This window comes from Cryptomeria japonica, chromosome 10 (assembly GCF_030272615.1).
Source record: "Cryptomeria japonica chromosome 10, Sugi_1.0, whole genome shotgun sequence".
Lineage (NCBI taxonomy): Eukaryota > Viridiplantae > Streptophyta > Pinopsida > Cupressales > Cupressaceae > Cryptomeria > Cryptomeria japonica.
The window spans coordinates 912,725,127-912,742,951 of record NC_081414.1 but is presented as its reverse complement, the minus strand read 5'-3'; the positions used below and the strand labels follow the sequence as shown (position 1 = coordinate 912,742,951).

Sequence of the window (17,825 nt, the reverse complement as noted above, 5' to 3'; positions counted from 1 at the left end):
CATGAAAGAGAAGTATTGATAATGAAATCATTTTTAAATTACTATTAAAAATACTAGTTATCACCAAGACTTATTGTACTTGTAATGTTTTCTAAGTGTATTCATTTCAAACTATAAAAAACATAATTATTAGTTATCACCAAGACTTATTATATTCATAAAAAATTTCAAACTAGGAAAAACATAAATATTGTCTCAATCTATTTATACCATGTCTGAAAGCATTTTTCAATTACTAATATATATACAAAAAATGAGTTCAAATATTACCACACAAATTTGTGTAATAAATCAAATGAGATTCATTTGACCAAAATAGAAAATACTTTGACAACCCCTTGAAAACCAAATTTAAATATACTTTGAATTATCTATCTAGATAGACAATTCTCCAAATTCGCATTTCCCACATACATGCTATACAAATCTTGTTGATGCTGTAAGAGTTTCTTACAAATTAAAAACTCCCACCATGAAGCTAAAAAAATCACATCTTGCATGAAAGCTACTCATATAATGTTCGATTAAATATATACAAGAGAATCCCACTTGTAGACAATTGCAAAAGAACTGGAAAAAAAAAATCTGTTCATAAACTCAGTTCCATAAGCTTTGCACTTAATATTATCAACATAGAATCTTGAATTGATGTTTCAGTCTCTAAGCATCTAGTGAGTTTTGATCTCCTGAATAGTCCATTTGTTGGTGTGCTGATGTTGAAAAACCATCTAATATAGTCGGACGTTGCTGCAAAAGCAATATTGGATTATTGACCAAGTCCATGTTGTAGGCATCTAAAAGGTACTAAGTTCAAATCTTCTTCAATACAAAAAAAGTTAAAAAAAAAAAAAAAAAATTTAAAAATTCCAAGAAACATTTCAATACCTTAGTACAGATTTTTAGCAGTCATGAAGTAAAATATAATATATTTATGTCAATGTCCACATCTAACCAAAGTGGATAAGTTAAACAAGAAAGTATAGAGAGCAAACAAGCAAAGGAGGGTAGCTAAAACACTGTGGGAAACAAAAACTACTTGAATAAAATAGACAAAAAATGTAAACCCAACCAAAAAAGTTACAAGAATACATTGCAATAACTATAGCCATCTCAAAGTAGGAGACGTCTCTATTGTGAGAAACCGTATTACTAAAAATGGTATTAAAGGGCATTGAAAAAGTGTGACAAAACAAATATTTAGTTTATATAACTTCATATTTCAAGACTTACACATGAAAAATATTTTTTTTGAAATAATATGTAAGTTGAAAAAAAAATAAAAATATGAATGGTTAAGAGATCTCAACAACTATCCAAGTTAACAATTCTCAAATGTGATTAAAGAAAAAACCTTTGGGCTCTATGAAATCTTTCGTCAATACGATTCTAATCTAATGTTAGAGATCATATGTCTAGGATTGTTCAAAATAATAATAATTTTTATATTTGGTCATAGTTCCTTGTATGGGATAGTCCTACTTGATTAATATGGTCAATAAAGGATAGACAAACATAAACAACTTGACAATATATAGATGATCTTATTAAAGGTCTTTTTACATAAACTAATAACTACAAATAATTGTTTATTTTGAAAAATTAGAAATATAAATGATGCAACACCATAGTTTATTATTACAAAGTAATAATAGGGAGTATTGTTCATTTGAACACTTTGATCAATTAAAAAATTCATACAAATATGTGAACTCATTTTTTCTTATTAGTAATAAATTATTTGGATGGATTTGATCATGTTGAATAGAAGATGAGAGGGTGTGTGGGATTTGAATCCTTTGTGAGTAGGAATATCTTAGAAGATGAAGTGGATGATGATGGAGAAGACAATGAGGGTGATGAAGACTGGGTGAATTTTTGTGGCGTGAATGAGGATGAGCTTCTTCCAAGGAAATTTTTTAAGAGGTCGGATTGAAGGAAGTGACTGTTAATCACATGTCTACTGATCATGGTAAGTCTTCGAAGGGTTGCTTTGAGTTGGGCTTGCAAAAGGGTTTTCTTTCCTAGGCACTTGTTCCTCCAATCAAGAATCCTTCAAAGGTTCATTTTGTGAATGAGGAGGTCGTGTGGCGAGAGCCCTACTTCCAATGGGGTTCCCCTATGTGAGGGAGCTTCACTGCTGGGTGTTGGGGCGGGTAACACCTTTGTAGAGATGCCTTTGTTGTTGGGCCCTTTACTTCCCCTCCAGACTTCTTGTGGCTTCATGATGGTGTTGCATTGGTGGGGGGTTCTGTCGAGGCACCATCTAAAGTATTGTTTGAGGTTCCTTCTATTGAAACCGTGATTGGTGTTTTTTCCATGTTGGCTAAGGCTCCTATACCTGGTGATGATGTGCCTATTCCATGTTGGGGTATAACTTCCCTTGCCTCAATTGGCTCTTGCTTCTCGATGAGGATTCCTAATGCACTAGTCAATAAAGCTTGTGCTTGCTTTGGGAATGCTCTCATAGGGAGGTTCTCAAGATCCCATCCAAATTTAGAAATTCTTTGTAGTTGGGTGTCCAAAAGATGGGGTGTTGCTGGCCAATTTTGGGTAGTTGTAATGTCCGATCCAATTTCTTCCCATTCTCCTTCCAATTCCTTGAGAGTAATTGTATAGTGCAAGGAGGGCCTTGGTTCTTTGGTAAATCTATCCTCTATTTGAAAAGATGGACTATTGGATTCGATGTGTCCAAGGAAAAATCTAGCTAGGTCCCCATTTGGGTGAGGCTCCCAATGATCCCTTTGTAATACTAGGATGAAGAGATATTAAGAGGTATTGCTAAAGCTATTGGTTCTTTTTTAGCTATTCACAACATCACAAACAACATAATATGCTTGGTTTTTGCCAAATTTTGTGTTTGTGTTGATATTGGTAAGATGATACCAAACAATATTAAGGTACACTCCATGCTAGGTGTTTGAGAGGATATTATCCATTGAGTCTTCCTCACTGGTTTTCTCTCATTGCTAGAGTTGGGCATTTTTGCTACTCATGTCATTATTTCAAAAATAAGTTCCATATTCAATCCAAATGGATCCTTCCTTCTTCTAGAAACTTAGTGACTAGTGTTGAAGGAAACGACTTGGGCTTCTCTCATGTAAGCCACATAGGAAAATCAAAGGGGTCTTCCTTAACGGGTAAGCAAGATGTTGTGTCCTTTAGTTTATGATTCTTATTTAAGTTTAGGAAAGTATTTGGACCTTGCTATTGTGGATACCAATGAGCACATGAGGGAAGCTGCATCAGGATAAAAATAAACTATATTCTTCTTCTTTGGTTGAGATTGGTTCTTCGAAGAAACTTAATATGACCCATTTGGGTCAAATTTCACTTCTGAGCTCTTGGTTAAGTTTGGCTTCAAACCTTCTTCACTGCGTTGGTTGTTTTTGTGTTGTTGTGATGTTGTTTGGTTCACTAGGGCCTTTCTAGTCTTAAGGTCAATTTCATAGTGATTCTTTGCTTTATGTTGTTGTAGCCTTTTTTGATGTTCAAGGTTTTGTGATATTTTCAAAACCCTATGTGATATTAAAATAAAAGTGCTTATTTTAATTAAAAAACTAAGTTGTCGGTTCAGGTTTGGGCACCGGTACGACAAAATTTTGACAAAGGGTTTAGGTTCGTTAGTATAAAAACATGTAAATTATATATATATATATATATATATATATCTGTGTGTGTGTGTGTGTGTGTGTGTGTGTGTGTGTGTGTAGCCAATAAGCATGAATTAAGATTAGCATGTCACATAGCATCATATAAACAACAAAACCAACATAAACTTGTAATCATAACATCATGATCCTACCATAACAACATCATTTACATCAAGTTTAATGTCAAAATGACAAAATATTCAAGTATCATTATTTCAACTTTCAATAATTTAAAGTTTAATCATCAAATGGATTCTCTAGTTCATCATCCTCATTCTCCTCCTCATCATTGACATTGACATTAGATGAACCAATGCCAATGCCACTTACACTTGCACTTGCACTATAAGTTTGCTCGCTATCCGAGTCATCAAATGCAACAAGCTGAGAAGTGAAAGCATCCAAATCAGTATGCTTTAAAACTCACTTTTAGGGTTATATTTTAATTTTTTTATGTGGTGGATTTAAAAAAAACCACCATTTTTGGGCCATCAAACCCTCGCGTTCGACTTGGGTCCTCTTGGGTTTGACTTGGGTCCTCTGGGGTTTGACCTAGTCCAAACCAGGCTTGTGAATCACGGACTTTGTCCGGACCACAGACGGACTGCACCAGGACCAGACTGGATCAGTACTAGGGGTCTAGGGAGCCGAACCTAGTAACCTAGATAAAAAACAAATTACTTGGATATTAAAAAATTCAACTAGAAAACATACTATGCATTTTCAAGAAAAATCATACCTCCTCTTCTCCCCTCACCTCTATTTAGACACTTATTTACAGAAAGGAAATCTATGCTGCATTGATATGAAAAAATATCATATAAGAGATAAACTTTATGATCACATTGCAAATACAAAATTATTAATTACTGAGAAAAGTATAATTAAAATGGCTTGATATTCCTACAAGTGGGAAAATATAGTATGGTTTTCGTATTTTACAATAGCTAGAAATGTCATTTTCTAGGATAATGTAACAGCAATTTATGTCAACAATATAATGTAACTCTAGGCCTTGGGCTACCTCATGACAAGACAAAAACAAATAATATAAAAGTTAATAAACTAAAAAAATCTAAATAATGGTAATGAGATTTTATTTAAACCATTCCTGTCATGATTAACACCTTCCAAACTTTAAAGAGATAAATTCTATGTTCACATTGAAAAAAAATATTTATAAAAGGAATACAATTAAATGGCTTAATACTCTTATGTGGAAAAATACAGTATGATTTTCACTTTTTAGAGTAGCTAGATATGTTATTTTCTAGGGTTTAAGATTTGTAACAATTTACATTAATGCTATAATGTAACTCAAGGCATTGGACTACCCCATGATAAGGAAAAAAGAAACAATCATGTATAAGTAAATAAACTTTAGAAAAGTCTAAATTATGGTAATGAAATTCCATTTAAATTGTTCATTTCATGGTTAACATCTTACCGGAGCACAGAGAGGCATGGCAGCATGGCTGGAACTTGCTGGCAGTTGTTGAAGCAACCCATCATATGGAATTCCAAGAGTTTCATGGCCACAATTTTGGAAGTCTATGAGCGAGTCTTGTGAATTCATATCCATCTCCATCTTGAAATTTTTGTTTCCAGAAAAAGAATCAAATGGGTGTTGCAGCTGAAAGCAATGGTTGCCCAATTGCAAACTTAGTCTCGTGCCTCGGTTCAATTCACTAAAACATGTTTCCTGTTGGCTTGAAGTTTCATCCATATCAGCATGCCTACCATTAAGAACATATCTTGGAGGAATTGTCAGGTGGTTATCTACATGATCAACATCTCTGCAAAATTAAAAAACACATACATATTGATATGATCAATTGCTTATCACTTAGTAGAGACAACAATAACGCAAATGAAAATCAGTATAAGAATTCTAAAACCATTTTGTAAAATTATGAATCCCACCTTTGGGATAATATCAAGTTAGGATGTTCAGGTAGGAAAATTTGTTGACTGTCGGTAGACATCCACGAAATAGATTGTTGTTGATGGTCTCCCTCCATCGGTGAGGGCAAGCACAGTCTATTATGATAAATCTTCAGTTCCAAAAGATAAATCAATAATCTTGATGCAATCTATTCAATGTAAACATCCAATAAAACATGCAACGTATTCAAATGGACCAAAGATTGTGCTTATCAATACCTGTTGACTAGGTTGTGCAACGGGCATAAGTTGTGTATTCATTAGATTTTCCTGTTTTAGGAAAAAAATAATAAGAAAAAACACATTATATTGGAGAAGAATGTAATAAATATTATGTAGTCAAATACTTTGAACTCTTATTTTTGTTGAGAAGCTACTTAGCACACAATATGAAAATTTCCTAAATCTTTTGATTAATAGTTTGAGTATGTTCATAATATTCATACTTTTTAAATGAACAAACTACACTAAGACACAAAAGATAAGATAAATTTCATTGTACCAAACATAAATGTCCATTTTTGTTAAAATACATCCTTTTAAATGACAAAACAGATATTATTTTTTTTATAATATAGAAACTACTAAATGCTAAATTTAACCTCTATATTTTTGCTTGTGCTCAATTCCTTCTAAGTTTCAAATACGAAATGAAACCCTAGTACAAATTGTGGATTAGAATCATCCAGAAAATGAGGGGTGAAGGAAACATTCTTGTTTTTATTGCTCAGGCCAAGAGATTACATTTGTATTACCATTTTTACATTAAAGTGACAAATACACCTTTGTAAGCCAAGATAATAGTGATGACTCTTAAAAATTGTACCAGAATATTATTAAAAATGAACAACAGAAGGAAAAATTCATCTAATACGATAGAATGGTTTGTGCCTCTTTCCATTTTTGGAAAGATGATCATGAACAAGTTCTCTTGATAGGAATCTTCACTCAGATATGTCTAATTTCAAAGGAAAGAGTAAACTAGGGGCCTTCCTACCCAAAATGTATTAAAAAAAAATAATGACATCATCTTTAATCCTATTGCAATGGCATAAGACTTTGATTCTTCCATAGTTTTATGATTTATCATTAGTCGGTTTCTCTATGAACAGAATGAAAACCTGGCTATGCTACTCAACTTGTCAATTAATGAATAATTTCAAAGCTTATTATTGCATTCATATAGATTTATTTTGTCACTGATTAAAAAATCATCCTTTATTCCTATTGTTGAAATATTGTCATTGATGTCAAAGAAACCAGATTGATTGATGAAAGAAATGCCAATGGTAACTAATTGTCTTCATAAACATAATCACGCCGACCAGCATTGAAATGAGTTTAAATAAATAAATATTTATTTATGGTGCTTAAAAGATTATAAAGAAAATTAAATAAATATTTTTTGTTATAAACCAAATGACAAATCAACTTCCGTTTAGCCGACTTCCTTCAAATCAGCGCTACTCATATAAGACAATTTGTCTTATCCAAAAGGTTGAAGTATTTTGTCTTAGATGTCATAACAAAAAGGTGTGATTTAAGCTTGGGAAAACAGATTTATGAAGTGGTATGATCATGTAAAGGAAACAGCTATTATGAAGTAGTGCAATCAGCATGGGTTATAACGTTTAATGTGAAAGGACATTTTTTCAAAGTGAATCGCCTCTATTGGAAAGGTATAAGATGAGCATTTTGTAAGAGTTCAAAGGTGTGGTGAACAAGAGTTATGTTATTAATAGACCGGCAGATCCCACCTCTAAAGGAGTATATTTTCAGATTTTATGGAGGAATTGTGAGGAGTGTTGGAGTGAATTTAAAGGCAGACATTATAGCAGATTTATGGGCAATATTATAGCAAACTTGTGAACAGACTTATAGCATAATTTTGAGGAGTTCATATTAGTGAGGTTGGTGCCTCATATTGAAAGATATTGTTGCATCTTATTGAGTTGATGCTCAAGTATTGGGGATTGGTGTCTCCTGTAGTTTGATGCCTACAAAGCTTGTAAAGACAAGTTTATATGGGCAATATTTTTGTCATGGTTTTCTCCCGCAAGGGTTTCTCCATAAATTGTGTTCATACTGTGTTCCTTATTATTAGATCTTGCATATGTGCTAATGTGAATTTAATTTTGAAGTGATTAATTAAGTTTTTGGAAAAGTAAAAGATTATCGTTATGCCTTTGGGAGCTAAAAGATGGAAACTTAAATAGTGCTCTATGATATTTGGCAATCAGCTGAGAAAGGCTATACACCACTTGCGACTTCCCCAACAAATCAAGCAATAAAGAGGGCAAGTGAAAACAACGCTAAAGACAAAAATGCAATCTTATGTGAACTAAATTTGAATCCAAATTTGTGAAAGTAATGCATTGCAAATCTGCTAAGGATATGTGGGATAAATTAAAAAATATTTATGAAGGAGATAGTAAAGTAAAGAAAGCAAAACTTTAGACCCATTGACAACAATTTGAGAGTCTAAAGATGATGGATGAAGAAAATGTTGATGCCTATTTGCTTCGAGTAGAAGAGATAGTCAATACCAGAAAGGGTTTTGGTGAAAAAATGGAAGACTCAATGGTAGTGCAAAAGGTTTTAAGATCTCTTCCTTAAGATTCAATGCTAAAGTTTCTATAATAGGAGAGATGAAGGACTTGGATAAATTAACCATGGATGAGCTATATGGAATCCTCAATGCATATGAGATGAGGACCGAAAGGGACAATACATCTAAAAAGGAAGAAACAAACAAGGAGGAAGTTCATTTCGCGTGGAAGTTAAAAAGCTGAAAGACTATGGGTAAGTTGCCATTTAAATGTTTCAATTGTGGAAAAGTATGACATTTTATCAAGAAATGCCCATATTTAAAAGGAAGTGATAGTGATGAAGAAGAAGGGCATTATACAAAGAAAGGAAACAAGAATGGTCACAAGCATGATAAAAATAACAAGAAGAAATTCTATAATTACAGGAAGAGTCCCTATTCGTATAAAGATAATTTTTCATCCAATGAAAGTGATTGGGACAGCTATAGAGAAGAGATGCTTTTTATGGCATTTGAAACACAAAGCAATATCACTGTAAATAATGATAAAGAAAATAGGTACTCAAATGAGGAAGAGAAGGTTAAATCTGATAATGAAGATGATCATGATGAAGATTTTGAGGAAGAACTCTATCATGCTATAGAAGAGATTAGGAAACTTAGAAAGAAGAATTCCAAGTATAAGCTGTTGTTTCAGAAAGAGTGTAAATCAAAGGGCAAAAATACTTGAAGAGTCCAAAAAAGTGATCATAGATTTGAAAGTTCAAATTGAAGAAGCCAATCAAATTGAAGAAAAAATTAGATCTCAATTAAAGATAAGGGAATAAAATTGTGGAAGACTAGAATTTGAGATTCTCTCTCTAAGGAAGGAATTAGAGAAAACTACTGCAAAACTAAACAAAAGTCTCAAGTTCGAAAAGAGCATTGCCATTCTAAATAATATCATGGCTGAACAAAGATCACCATCTATAAAAATTGGTCTTGGTTATGAAGAGAGCAAAGAAAAGGCACAATGTTTACTCTTGAAAGGAACTAGTTTAAGTACACAGAGTAAACAGTAGAAGGAGATAATATTGAACAGTAAAGTAATATCACAATAAATAACCCAACAATATGGCGAGAAAGACATCTCGTTTCATTCTAGAGTGTAATGCTAGTACAATCAATAACCAATAATGGTTCTCGATACAGCAATATAGTATATATAGTACTTGGCGATTGGTTATAAATACCATCGGTAACTACCAACTGTTCTGGAACAATGAGATTACACCGCTAGCTACATTATTATTAACAGTTATTCCCAAACACGTTATAACTACCGTCTACATCATTACCCCCCAAAAAAGAAGTCTTCCAAATGACGAACAAAATGAGAGCTGAACTCAACACACTAATATGACTACTAAGAGGGATGAGAAGACGTTCGTGGAAGTAGAGAAGATTGTGGGGTGGTGTTGATGTGTATTTTGTACACGAACAAACACAGAATAAAATACCTAAAGGTACCTTATCCTCTCTTGATTAAAGTCTTCGAATGCTGAAGATGTCGCGAAAAGGATCAATCGGGATGACTTCAAGGTTCTTTGTTGTAGGATCTCTACGTGTGGATAAGCACCAGTGGTCGTTGTATATGTTGTTTCTTCAAGGGGCCTTACGTACTTTCAGAGAAAGCTTGTCCACGTTACTTTCTTTCCAAATGCAGGAACAGGATTTTCCTAACACTAATAGATTTTTCAAAAAATGTCAAAAGATAAGGGTTTTAAAGAAGGAATACTTGAACTGATCCTAAGAATGACTCAATGAAGACTAGACTTGATAAGATTATACCAATTTCAGTTTCGCCAAGAAATTACAACTCTACTGGAATTGATGCGATCTTCTAAGGGGATTCAATAGTTTTTCAAATCATCAGGGATATAGATACTATCATAGAGATACATATCAATACTTCTAGGAATGATTGAGTTCTTAATCAATCTCAAGGTTTCCAGTTGACCACACAAGCCATCCTTACAATCAGTAAGAAGCTAGTGGTTTGGAATATGAATCTTATCAAAGATCAAGCACAACACTTCGTCTTTCAAACTTAAAACTTAAATGCTACTTCAACTAAGAGTGATTCAAGAAAATAAACAATCATGAAGATAGCCACAAGTATTGCAATAAAACACCATAAATTCAATATTTTATTGATCTCATAGCCAAATGGACAACAATTGTTCAAAATTCTTTCTTCACTACTCAATCTTGCTACAACAATAACTTTCTAACTTTCTTCTCTTTAAGCTCTCTCTCTCTTCTCTAACTTCTAACTTTTGAAATGAAATGAGTGAGGGTATATATAGCATCCTCAAATACAATAAATGGCCCGGATCAAAAGAAGATCAACGGCTGAGATTTTGACACCTAAACCCTGATTAGGGTTTGTTACAAAAAAGTCCCCATTTAGATAAACATCACTAATCCATAGCCAATAAAGAATTGGCACAAAAACCGAGGAGACATAGACCAATAGGAATTAAGCTGCCATATCATCCTATAACAACTTTTCATCTAGAATTTTGTTCCCTTTCCTATGCTCTTTCTTAGCATATTCAATGAAGCTGGACACAATTCCCTCAATCTCAGCAATGGGAATCTCAGGAAGATTCTTCATTCGTTCTTCCAAGTGAAGGACTTGATCAAAAGCAGTGAGAAGAGTTGTCTCCCATCCAGGTTCAAGTTCTTTGGTCTTCTCAATCAGGAACATAGTAGTGTACATCTGATCTCATTGCTTATCTGTGATGATGTTCTCCTCTTTGCAAAAGATGACCTTGACTCTCTCCTCCAACTCTTGGATGTCCACATCTGTCTCAATCTCGATCCGCCTATCAAGAATGGTACACAACACCTCAAACACCTTATCTTGAATTGGATGAATGATACCTTCAACTCGACTGCATCTGGTGTTGATGTCTTCAAAAAGGACCTCTTTCATCTGAAGCAGAGCTGACCACTGTAGGAGGTTATGGGTTCCTCCATCCATTATCTTTTCTTGTGCCAAAATCTGTCTTGGTGTTTGTCTTATCACTTGTAAGACAGGAATGATAACATCTCTAGTGTGAGTGAATGCAACTACAGTTATCATTAGATTATGGATAATCTCAAGGACCTGGATAGCTCGATGAACTGTCTTCATCATTCTTGTTGCAAATTCAACGGCTACCGTGTGGGATTTATCAATCCAAGAGCTCATAAGTTGAACCAAGCTCTTCACCCTTTCTGCCTCGCCTACTGATTCAAGAGGGAGTGATTGTAAAGGAGATACTGCTGGATCCTGACGTCTCAAGGGCTGATTAAGGTGACTAAAATAGTTCCTCCAAGCACTGACCTCCCTTTCAAGCTTCTTATTCTTTTCCATTTCTTCTTTGAGTTTGTCTTTAAGTGCTTCAAATGAATCAGTGGCTTCTTCCATCGCTTGTTCAGAGGTAAGTGGACCAAGCTCAAATGTTTCTAAGTCATACTCATCTGCAAGAATCTCATCCTCATATTTGTCCACCACTGGTGTAGCTACCTGCACTTTCCTAGATCCTGTCTCATCTCTAATTACCTTAGACATCTTTGTGGCCTTCTTCTTCTCCATTACCTCATGAGAATTTCCTATAAGGCTTTCCAAGTCAAACACATCTTCTTCCTCTTTAACCACAGCTACCCTTGTCAGTCTCTCTTTCAGCCAATCAGGAATGGCAGATCTTGTTTCCCTCACTTGTATTTCTTTAGGTAGTGGCCTATCTTCCCAGAAAGGAGATGTTGCTTCATCATCATTCTTTTCTTCGTGTTGCTCATTAGCATCAACTTGGGGAGATTGACTTGATGAATGCTCAGGTGTCTATCCTTTCTCTTGTTTATCATTCTGTACCATGGATTCCATAGACTCATCAACTTCATATACTATCTGCCTCTGATCTTCCCCTTGACTCGCCTCCTTTTCATGCCTAGAAGATGTGCTTGGTGGGTGATCAGGGTTTATTTTCTGCTTCTTCTTGGAAGGTTCTTTCTTCTCAGGTCCTTCTTTCCTCTTTGAGCCTTTGGAATGAGAAGTATTCTCACTCACACTTGCTTCTCCTTCTTCTGGTCTTGCCTCCAAAGTAAATGTCATTGATACATTCTGCTCCTTCAACTTTTGATGCTGTACATCCACCCATCTACGAGTGTAGGATAAAATGGGAGCCATCAAAGCTCTCAAGTCTAAAACCTCGGGCTCATTCCAATCTATCTTCACTTCTTTGTCCTCTTTCTCATAGGACGACTAGAGGTATCTACCATTATCCTGGGCTTGATCGGCTACTCTATAAACTTTGCATTTCCTGATGAGATCTAAGGGTAGCCTAGAATGCATCTTTCTTTTAACCTCTAAATCACCTGGGAGATTCATCCAAAAGTCCTCCACCTGAAACTCATGCTTGTACTTCCTACTGACTGTCTCCTCCATATAACCATGAGGATCAAAATTCTCTCACGAGGCAAAGGATGCGAATGAGTATAAAGATAATTCCTTCTCTACATCTTCTGCGACTTGAGTATTAGGACACACTTCAACTGATTTCCCTAGTATGATGGGCATGGGAATTCCATTTCCATGCTTGTGTCTGGATGCCTTCGCATAAGCTGCCAACTGTCTAGTCACCTCAAGTAGCACTATTCTGTTTGTTGGATATCTTGGCAACATGTAGGGAGGTGAAGGACACCCATGAACTCTGATGTATGTGAACTTTTGAAACTGGATAAACCATGCGCCATACTTCTTCACAAGCTCCTGTGCATCCAGAGACAGTCGATTGTGAATTCCTCCTTAAAATATCCTGGTAATGTTCATCGTGAAGGTGTCATTGACTAACTTGTAGTCACTTCTAGGCAGATGATGCAGATGAACATAAGAATCACAAACTCTTATTTCTCCGGGTCCTCTTCCAATCACTCCTCTGTGAGGTAGCCCTGCATATTCGAAACTGCTGATCAAGGCATATATAACATATGAGCTCATGTGGAATGATTTGGTGGGTCTTAGCCTTCTCAACTGCACGTCCAGACAATTGCTAATGATTCTGGCTCAATGAAGCATTCCTTTTCCTTGGACTATCACTTGTATGAAGAAGAACATCCACTTTTCGAAGAAGAAGGCTTGAGAAGCACTTGTAACTCGATTGAGCAAAGTTATCAAGTCTCTGTATTCCTCCTGGAAGTCAATCCTATGTGGTGTATTGGGAATCTTGTTCAGACGAGGCCGACTTTTGAGCAACCAATTCTTATTGATGAAGTTCAAACAAGACTTAGGATCATCTTCATAGATTGACCTTGCTCCTTCTAAGCTTTTGTAAATCATGTCTTTATGGTCCGGAAGATGAAGAGCTTCGGTTATAGCTTCCTTTGAAAGGTAAGCTAAGATGTTCCCGTCTTTGGTTACGATCGTCCTTGATTGTGAGTCATAGTGGTGGGCACACTCGATCATCAACTCATGACACTTGACTGCGGGAGGGAAACCTGCAGCCTTGATGATGCCACTCTTGATTATCCTCCTTGCAACAGGTGATGGCTTGCCAATGTAGGGGACTTCTCGAAACTTCTTCACATTGAAGTTTCCTAAGTTGGTGTCTCCAATATTATTCCACTTGGACACGATCCTGGTCTCCAATTCGTCGCTCCTCTGATCTTCCTTGATGAGAGCTTGCCGACTAGTAGATCCTCCGGCTTTGGGGGTCGTCATTTGATGCCTACACAAAAATTTAAAATTAGTCTTTAAGCATCATACCTTAAAGTATAGAATTTAAGACCTTTCAAAGGGAATGATTCCAAAACATTAATTTGAAAAGGACATGATTCCTCAAATTAATTATAAATGAAAATTGGATTTTCAAGACTTAGACTTAAAAAAAAAAAATGCTATGAACATCAAAACAAGTCTTGAATAGGAACTTCAAAAAGGATTCTTCATACCTTCACCTTTGAAAGCCTAACTATGAACCTTGAAAAATGAAGAAAGAAGATCAGACTTTGCTGGATGAGGATTGAATTGCTGGCCTTCTTGGGTGAATTATGTCTTGATTAACCTTCAAAAGAACGTCACCTTCACTAGCCTCCAACACTTAGCAAATTCTGGAAATTTAGCCTCCAACTTGGTAAGAAATTCGCCTCCAATCTGCTAGATTTCGCTCCTCCAATCTGCTCCTCAAAATCGCATTTAGAATAATGAATGAATGATTTGCATTTTGAAACAATACTCCTCTCTTATATAGGGCGCTCACCCTAATTGACTATGAGGCCGACCTAGTTTTTTAGCAACAAAACAAATAAAATTCCCTTTAGGAAGAGGCCTACTTGCTTGTAAAAGCAAGTAAATGTATTTTGAGCGCTCACCTATATTTTTAAAATTTTAAAAAATGATTTTAAGACTTGAAAGGTGTCTTTTATATTTATATTAAGGCTTTAAAAATTAATTAATTCAATTGTAATGACCTTAATTCATGCGCATTTGATCTAACCTCCCCAAATGTCTTAATTTTAGTAAATTTGGCGAAAATTTGGGAATATGGAGGTTTGATTGAGGCTTAGTGAAGCTCCCTTTCTCCTTAGGCTTTGAAATATTCAATAGTGATGAAGGTCTAGGTTCACTTCAAGACCTGTTTGAACCCATCCAGGCTTGTTCACTTGATCAAATTGAAATTTTCTCAACCTACATTTTTGCAAATTTCCATGACTTTGTCTTCACAATTTTGCAATTTGCCTTAAGACTTAATCAATCAAGGTTGAATGATAGGTTTTTTTTGATGATTTCGCCCTGGACCCTCTGGAAGGGTCAGGAGCAATTTTTCAATTTAAGACTTGAATACCTCATTCCCTTCACTCCAAAATCTCCTGGAAGGCAAGCTTATGTTTGTTTTGGCCTAATCAAGGTCTTGCATTTCAATTTTTTATCATTTCTCATGAGTAGTTAGGTGAAAATGTAAATTTTGCCTTGGACTCTCTAGAAGGGTCAGGAGCGATTTTTACATTTTAGGCCAAAATTCAGTTTAGTTTGATCATTAAACTCCTCTGAGGCAATCTCCAGAGTTCACTTATCTCCATCACTGGTTTAGCTCATCAATGTTTTGAAGGAAATGCCACCTTTTGGGAATTTCACTCTGGACCCTTTGGAAGGGTCAGGAGTGAAATTCTCTCTTGAGCTCAAAATTCTCATTTTTGTAAGTCCAAAACCTCACCAAGGCATTCCAAATGGCATCTTTTACTGTAGTTCAGGTTTAGTTTCACTTGAATTTTGGAGGAAAAGGTGTCTTTAGTGTTTTTCGCCCTGGACCCTCTGGAAGAGTCAGGAGCGATTTTTCTTGCTTAGGCTTACTCCTCGATCATTTTAACTCCAATCCACCTCACAAGGTTAGGCAATGATCCTCTTCATTCACTTCACACATGCTTGGTTTGTTATTGCAAGGCAAAATAGGTGTTTGAAGGATTTTCGCCCTGGACCCTTTGGAAGGGTCAGGAGCGATTTTCCTTCTCTGACCTAGAATCATCAAATTTTGAAACAAACACCTACTCACAAGTGGTCTCAAAGGCCTTTTCTAGCTTGGTTTAGCCTTGTCTTAGCACAAACTTGAAAGGAATGCATTGGTTTTGGATTTTTCGCTCTGGACCCTTTGGAAGGGTTAGGAGCGATTTTTAGGTTTTACGGCAATTCCTTCATCCTTTCATCTTCGAATCATTTCCAAGGCATGGAACATCACGCCTCACTCCCATCCAAGTCATAAATAGCAAAATCTTGTCTTAAATTTGCAAGAAAAAGAGAGAATTTGGACATTTTGCTCTGGAACCTTTGGAAGGGTCAGGAGCGAATTTCCCTCTTGGATTCAAAATTTTCATCCTCAGCAATCCAATTCCACTTCAAGGCAATTCAAAAGTCTTCTCAAACCCATGTCTAAGCTTGGTCTAGTCCAATCTTTGGAAGAAAAGATAGGTTTTAGGATTTTCGCTCTAGACCCTCTGGAAGGGTCAAGAGCGAAAATCATGTTCTAGACTTGATTGCTTCTTCTTGACAATTTCAATTAGCTTCAAAATGTAAAACACTCTTCCTCACACCCGTTCAAGCCATAAAAACCAAAAAGTTGCTTTGACCTTGCAAGGAAATAGGTGCTTTTAGGAATTTCGCTCTGGACCCTTTGGAAGGGTCAGGAGCGAAATTCACCATTTGGCTCAATTCCTTCACTTTTTGATAATTTCTTGCAACCTCAATTCACTCCCAGGGGTAATTCTTTCCATGCTTGACCTTATCTCATACTTGGCTTAGCAAAATTTGATAGCAAAAGGTGATTTTGAGGAAATTCGCTCTGGACCCTCTGGAAGGGTCAGGAGCGATTTTTGCAATCTTGACCAAAAATCTTCATTTTTTCACCTTAAAACTTCTTTGCTTAGTGGGATTTTATCTTTTATTGCCCTAGGAACAAGGTTTTCATGTCCAAGAAAGGTTAAAAATGGGTTTACAAGGAATTTCGCTCTGGACCCTTTGGAAGGGTCAGGAGTGAAATTGCCTTTGTTGGCTAAAATCTCCATCCCTTAATGCTATCAAACACTTCTCAAAGAAAGATCATGTCCATTCCTCTTTTCAACATGCTTTGGGCATCACAATTTGGTCAAGTAGGGAAGGAAATGAGGTCTAGGAGGATTTTCGCTCTGGACCCTTTGAAAGGGTCAGGAGCGAAAATCATGAATTGGGCTTGATTCTTCCTTTTTCCAACTCAAAATCACCTCAAGAGGTAACTAAACAACATCCGTCACCCAATGGATAAGGTCTTAAGCCAAAACAAGGTTAAAAGAATAGGCTTGCAAGGAATTTCGCTCTAGACCCTTTGGAAGGGTCAAAAGCGAATTCCTCAATTTAGGCTCAATTCAATCATCATTTCAAGTTGATTTCACCTCTCAAGAAAAAGACACTACTCCTCTTTCATCTATGCCAAGCTTGACTAGATTTTTGCAAGAAAAATAGAAGGATTTGAAAATTTTCGCCCTGGACACTCTGGAAGGGTCAGGAGCGAAATTACCCTTCTTGGCCAAAATTCTTCATTTCTCAACGCTTCCAAATCTTCAAAGGTATCAAATGGTGTCCAATCTTCATTCCAAGAGACCCTGCACATCACAATTTAACCAAAGTTAGTGAAAAATAAGCTCTAATAAGATTTTCGCCCTGGACCCTCTGGAAGGGTCAAGGGCAAAATCTCCATTCCAGGCCAAATTGCTCATTTTTCATGTTTCAAACTACTTCACAAGGCAGAGTTAGGTCCTTTTCCAAGCTAGGAACAAGTTTGCAATTCCATCTAAGGCAAGAAAGAGTTTTTAGGATGAAATTTGCTTTGAACCCTCTAGAAGGGTCAGGAGCGAAAATCCTCTTTCAGGCATCATCTAGCTCTTCAAAAATCCATTAATTCCATCTTCGGGCAAAACATATCAATTCACCTCCAAACATGCCTTAGAAAGTATCACTTAGTCAAAAATGAGGAGAAAAAGAGCTTTACAATGATTTTCGCCCTGGACCCTCTGGAAGGGTCAGGGGCGAAATTTCCCTTTCAGGCCAAGTCTTACCTTAATTTGCTTCATCCTCCATCAAACTTGATCAAACCTACTCCTTTTCTTCACTGACTCTGCTCAACTGACTCAGA

General features: G+C 35.9%; 1 protein-coding gene across 1 annotated transcript; it reads right to left on the bottom strand.

The window, feature by feature from the left end:
* Window positions 1–276: 276 nt before the first annotated feature.
* On the bottom strand, window positions 277–5,933 carry LOC131859458 (uncharacterized). The gene is made up of 4 exons (XM_059213217.1): window positions 5,814–5,933; window positions 5,574–5,704; window positions 5,098–5,446; window positions 277–747 (listed from the first exon to the last, which is right to left on the bottom strand). The coding sequence occupies exons 1-4, from the start codon at window positions 5,853–5,855 to the stop codon at window positions 661–663; spliced, it is 609 nt and encodes a 202-aa protein (XP_059069200.1). The 5' UTR covers window positions 5,856–5,933; the 3' UTR covers window positions 277–660.
* Window positions 5,934–17,825: the final 11,892 nt, after the last annotated feature.

Excerpts from the sequence above, each read along its gene's own strand:
- LOC131859458 (XM_059213217.1), bottom strand. The coding sequence starts at position 5,855 with ATGAATACACAACTTATGCCCGTTGCACAACCTAGTCAACAG. Across the intron at positions 5,705-5,813 it reads TTGCACAACCTAGTCAACAG|ATTTATCATAATAGACTGTG; the intron begins GTATTGATAAGC and ends TTGGAACTGAAG. Across the intron at positions 748-5,097 it reads CCATGCCTCTCTGTGCTCCG|CAACGTCCGACTATATTAGA; the intron begins GTAAGATGTTAA and ends TTGCTTTTGCAG.